Source organism: Thermobia domestica, chromosome 1 (genome assembly GCF_964235325.1).
Source record: "Thermobia domestica chromosome 1, izTheDome1.hap1.1, whole genome shotgun sequence".
Taxonomy (NCBI): domain Eukaryota; kingdom Metazoa; phylum Arthropoda; class Insecta; order Zygentoma; family Lepismatidae; genus Thermobia; species Thermobia domestica.
The window spans coordinates 134,724,165-134,729,788 of NC_137454.1; the positions used below are offsets into that span (position 1 = coordinate 134,724,165).

The following is a 5,624-nucleotide window of genomic DNA, read 5'->3' on the forward strand; positions in this document are numbered from 1 at the left end:
TCAGCACCTGCTGTGAAGGCTGCTGTGAAGGTGAGTAGTCATATTCAATACATTACATTTCATTTTATGTGTTCACTTTACGGGCCGGTTTTACGTGCCGCACCCTGTATAAATTCTAACAGTAATAGACCAAAACTTTTGAGAACGATCGCACCTCAAATTACAGAATGTAAAGTAACAAATAGCATTTTACGCACTTGCGTGAATTCAATACATGTGTTACAGATCACGTAAAGGAGCAAACCCATAAGTGTTCTGAAAATTGAATATTTAGAACATTTTCAATGTCGAAAACTTCTCCACCCAAGGAAAAGCCTATCAGTTATCTTGACAAATGCAGATCTCTCGGTATGTATAGGAATTATTATTTTACATAGCAAAGAGAAAAACAACACGCATACTGGCCGATGACAATGATCTTGATATGAGTATATGCCTTATCTAATAAGAATTTTAAAAATTACATATAAAACTTCAGTCATAATGACTCATAAGACCAACCCAGAATAAGCCCCACAGTAACTGACTCAACAATACTGAGATTAGTTTCTATGATCTATTTTTCTCTCATGTCAGACTTTCTCTATTTCTTGCAGTATATATACATTTACAATTTCAAACTCTGCTGGGAGTAGAAAGTCTGCCACTCCAGTACCGGATTAGATAGATAGTACCGAGTCTTTCATAATCTTTCTGTCAGGTAATAACGTGTAACGTGCATCATCACAATTAATTTAAAGCATGAGTAGCCAAATTTTCTAAAGCTAAGAGCACTCAGGTATAACATATGTAACATACGGGAAAAAATACAAAAATGCTTTTTAGAAATACACGTAGCAAAACGAAAAGCAATTCCTATGTTCCTCCATATTATATATATATATATATATATATATATATATATATATATATATATATATATATATATATATATATATATATATATAAAACTACCCCTGAAATGAAAAGTAACAAACCTACCACCCTCTCTGGACCGTGAACACGACGAGAAGTGGCGTACCACAGACGCTATGCTCTATCGTTAATCGTTTTGCCGGGAAGTTTGGAGGGAGGACGGAATAAAAATAAGACCAAAACAGAATGGAAAACGATAGATAGCAGAAAGGGAAAAGAGAGAAAAAAGAAAACACAATCAAGCTTTACTTTAAGTAATGGGATGGTACGATGTTATGCCCGAGTTGTAGGTGGAGCAGACTGACTTTCTGACATAGAAGCTCCGCTACCGAACATGATCATGATTGAATACTCTTCGCGGCCCAGCGGATCAAAAGTGCTGCCTGTTCCCCACATTCCTCTCTTTATCCGTATGGTGTGCATAGTCAACAATAAAAGAACAAAATACCACTGTAATTTTATTTCTTTCAAACATATCGACCTCTTATTTTAATAAAATGATGAACAGGATACAGAATGAACAGGAATCGAAAATGTATCAAGATAAATTACATTTCCACAATGATTCAAAATATTTCGATTTTTTTTATTCTTTAGATAAATCATAATATCCACAATGATTCAAAATGCTTCGAATTTAATACTGCATGATAACCCCCTCCCCCCGCAAAAAATGCAGTTTTTGACGTCCTATTAATCTTGCGCTCACAGACAGAAAACGAAATAACCCACGTGCGTCAAGCGATCAGAATTTAGTTTGACCGTCGACCTTCAGTAATACAGGCACGTTTCGCACACAAAGAAATCATAGCTCGTTCGGCGTAAAAGAACAACAGGGTGTCTACAAAAATTCCAAAATGAAATTTCGTGACTTTTTCGTGACCTTTTCTTTACCCAATCATAAAATTTCCTAACATTTTCAAGAGCGAATTTGGGTGCGAATTAGGCCGAATTTTCATCCATCCGATAGAAATGTACTTTGCTTGTGATTTGGTAGCGTCTAAAGCCGACCATAAACATTTTTGGTGGTAAATTTTGAGTTTTACAGAACAAAATTTTCCAATCTGTACTTACATTTGCACAGTTAAAAAAAATCGCGACCCAAAAGCTAAATTTCGTGACTTTTTCGTGACTTTCATGACCGTTTTCTGATTTTGTGACTTTTTCGTGACATTCGTGACTTTCGTGACCGATAGACACCCTGAACAATGAAGATATCGAAGCGGTTTATTTGTCTGTGTTCGCTGTATGACTTTAAAATGGGCTTGTCAGCTGTCGCATCAAGTCGCCGTATATGCCACGCATTTGGGAGAATGCCGTGAAAGAACGCATCGCCACGCATTGGATCCAGAAATTCCGTTCGGGAGATGTGTGCCTTTCGAATGAACCTCGCAGCAGACGACCACAGTGTTGGATGACGAGGCCCTGAAAGCAGCTATGGAGGAGGACAGTGGTCTAACTAGTGATGAACTTGCAGAAAGGTTCCACGTTTCGGACTGCACCTACACGGTATGGGGAAATCATAGAAGTTAAACAAGTGGGTATCCCACACATTGTCGCCAGCCAACAAAGAACAGCGAGTGACAACCTGTTCATTGGTAACAAAAAGTAGGTTCTCTATGACACTTCCAAGCGTGCCAGACATTGGTTGCCGATACATGACGCTATTCCTCACACCCCAAGACCACCTCGGCAATCACGAAATGTTATATTTTCTGTACGTTGAATTGTCGACAAGTGGTGTATTACGAGCTCCATCCACCAGGTCAGATCATCACTGCTGACCTCTCCCCTACTCCCAGTAGTTGTAAAGGATGCACTGTGTATTGCCGCAGAAGGAGCCGGGATCGGTGAATCGCAAGGGTGTGCTCTTCCTTTATGACTTCTCTAGAATGTCAATAGCATACGGAAAGTGAAGAACCGCTGGCAAAAATGTGTCGCTAGCACGGTAACTAATACCCGATGGTGTCCCAGTTCTCCAGACTAGATTTCTTCTAGGTGACCACGAACTTTTTGATACTCCCTTATATTATATCTTTGCTTTTGTATCATAAATTTGTTTTTTGATATCAAATTGGTTTATTTTTCATATCTGATGTTTTTCCACACTTTCAACTCAATGTTTTATATAAAACATTTTAATATAGGTAATGAAAAGTGGACTTTGTTTTACTAATTCTTATTGAGAGCCTGCTATCAATGGAATGGGATAAGAAATATGGGTTAACGTTTTGTGTTTGAACTAGCCTTTGGCTACCTGGAGGACTTCGCCCCCAGACTCCCGAATTTGCTGCGACTAAGGCTTCGCATCTCAGCCTTTGCTTCTGTTTTTCGCACGACAAAAATACGTTTATGACATTATGCTTCGAGAAAAATTTAAACGCCTTTCCTCCTCAGAATACGCGTTGCAATCAAAGTGAAATTATTAAAAATAAGAAGAGGAGGAGGATGAAAGATGTCAGCCCAAATGCTAACGGTGTTCAAAAATTAATTTCAAATGGTTCACACACATACACACACACACACACAGACACAGAGAGAGAGAGAGAGAAAAAGAGAGAGACAGAGAGAAACCTCCTTGCCCGACAACCTCGAAGTTACTTTTATATATTAAGTAGAAATAGTCCCTCTTTTGACGTTAGAAGTGAAATTTCGGGAAACGCTGTAGCACATACTCACTTGTTTTGAATAGAGAGTTTATATTATATATATATATATATATATATATATATATATATATATATATATATATATATATATATATATATATATATATATATATATATATTATATATATATATATATATATATATAATATAAGTTTCATATACTTAATATGTTTCTGATCTTAATGGATTTCTAGATATTGCCATCCAATTATATCAACTGTAACCCCCTTCGTTATTTTCTTTCCGAAGAAAAGTCTACAAACATGCGTTTAATTACTTTAAATTAAAATACTAAATAACCTTTTCCTTGTCTCTACTTGGCCATTTTATTATAACAATTGTAACTCCCATCCTTTTTTATTCCCACCTTTCTATTCCCTTGTAATATTTTAAAACGCTGAAACACGTCTTCAATTATTTTAAATGAAAAATCCAAATACCAAATTTTATGTCTCTAACATTAAGGGATTTCAAAATATGGACACTCTATTTTAGCAATTTCAACTCTCACCATTTTTTCTTCTTGCCTTTTCCCCCCTCGTTGGTAAGTATCTAAAAACGCTGAAGCACGTCTTTAATTTTAAATGAAAAGTATAAATACCAAATATCATGTTTCTAATCTTAAAGGGTTTCAAGATATGATCATCTTGTTATAACAATTGTAATCCCACTCCTTTTCTCTCCTTCTAGGGAAAATATCAAAAAACGCTTAAAAGGTGTGTATAATTATTTTAAATGAGATGTCCATATACCAAAATTTATGTATCTACCCTTCAGAAATTCGGAGATGTGGATATAGAATAACTGCCACCCCTATCGAATTTCCAAAAATCCTTTCTTAGTGACACTTTACGTTACATATTCAATGCACTGTCAAAATTTCAAGTTTCTAGATTAAGTGCTTTGGCATAGGCGGTCACTCATTAGCCAAGAACTACTACTTTTATGTAGAGAAGGAATATGTCACGGGAATGAGTGATTAATTCAGCTTAACTTCTGCAAATGTGTTGAAAAAGTAAGTAAAACTATTAAAATCCTTTTAAACTAATCCGATGGTGCACCAAATTTGATCGAACTGATGGTGCTTCGGTTAAACGAAAATTCGGCTAAACTGGAAGACTTCGATAAATAGCTATCAAAATGAATACTGTACTCACTGTTAGTGTTTTGAAATAAAAGTTACAGACTTTTCTTCGATTCGATTAACCTAGATATTCGGTTAATTGGAATTTGGTTAAACGAAACTTAGTGTACTAACAAAATACATCATGGAAGGCAGAAACTCCGTGACAGAGACAAAAGTACCCCATTATAGCACTTGAAGGAAATGAGAAAAGAATTATCGGTACAAGCACTAGTGCTTGAGTGAAGGGGACAATAACGATTGTTTAAACCTGATCAACAATTATAAGACAACTGAATTTGTTCAACGAATAAGAAATTTCCCAGCACGAATAAAGCGAGGTGTACGTGTTTACTAAAAGTATTTAGAAAATATTGATGTGTTCGAGAAATCATAAATAAGGTGGTTGTGTGTTCAAGTCTAATTCGTTATCTGATATAAAAATCCAATAATATTTATATATTTTACGTAGTTAAATGCAATGTGCAACATTACTTATGTAAATGGTTTTGTATTGTGTATCGTACGTAACGGAAGAAGTATAGCTTTCGAAAATAAAACATCTCTAGACCTAAGGTATCCGATATCATTCTCTAATCCACTCAAAAACAATTCTGGTTTTACTGTGTTTCTAAACAATGATCCATTACATATGATCAATCTGCAACATGTCCAATTTCTGTACAATAACAATAATAAACACCAAACTTCAATAAAAAATTATTAAAACTTCTGGCATTTATAAACATACTAATGCATATTTTCGGTGTTATCTTTTCGAGTTCACTTGCTCTAGTACTTTTGTAGTTACAAGGATCTATACCTGTCTAAATATAAAATATGTAACAATGGAATTTCTCAGAAAGCTTAACTCAAGATTGCGTATTCCTACAGTATAACATGTGATCCACCATGCA

The 5,624-nt window shown here is 35.3% G+C and overlaps 1 protein-coding gene across 1 annotated transcript in view; it reads left to right on the forward strand.

The window, feature by feature from the left end:
• The first annotated feature begins 2,380 nt into the window (after positions 1-2,380).
• LOC145664368 (uncharacterized) overlaps positions 2,381-5,624 on the forward strand; it is a 7,956-nt gene continuing 4,712 nt past the window's right edge. Inside the window, exon 1 of the mRNA XM_081731050.1 lies at positions 2,381-2,523. Within this exon, the coding sequence (XP_081587176.1) occupies positions 2,381-2,523 (143 nt within the window). The remainder of the gene's footprint in view (positions 2,524-5,624) is intronic.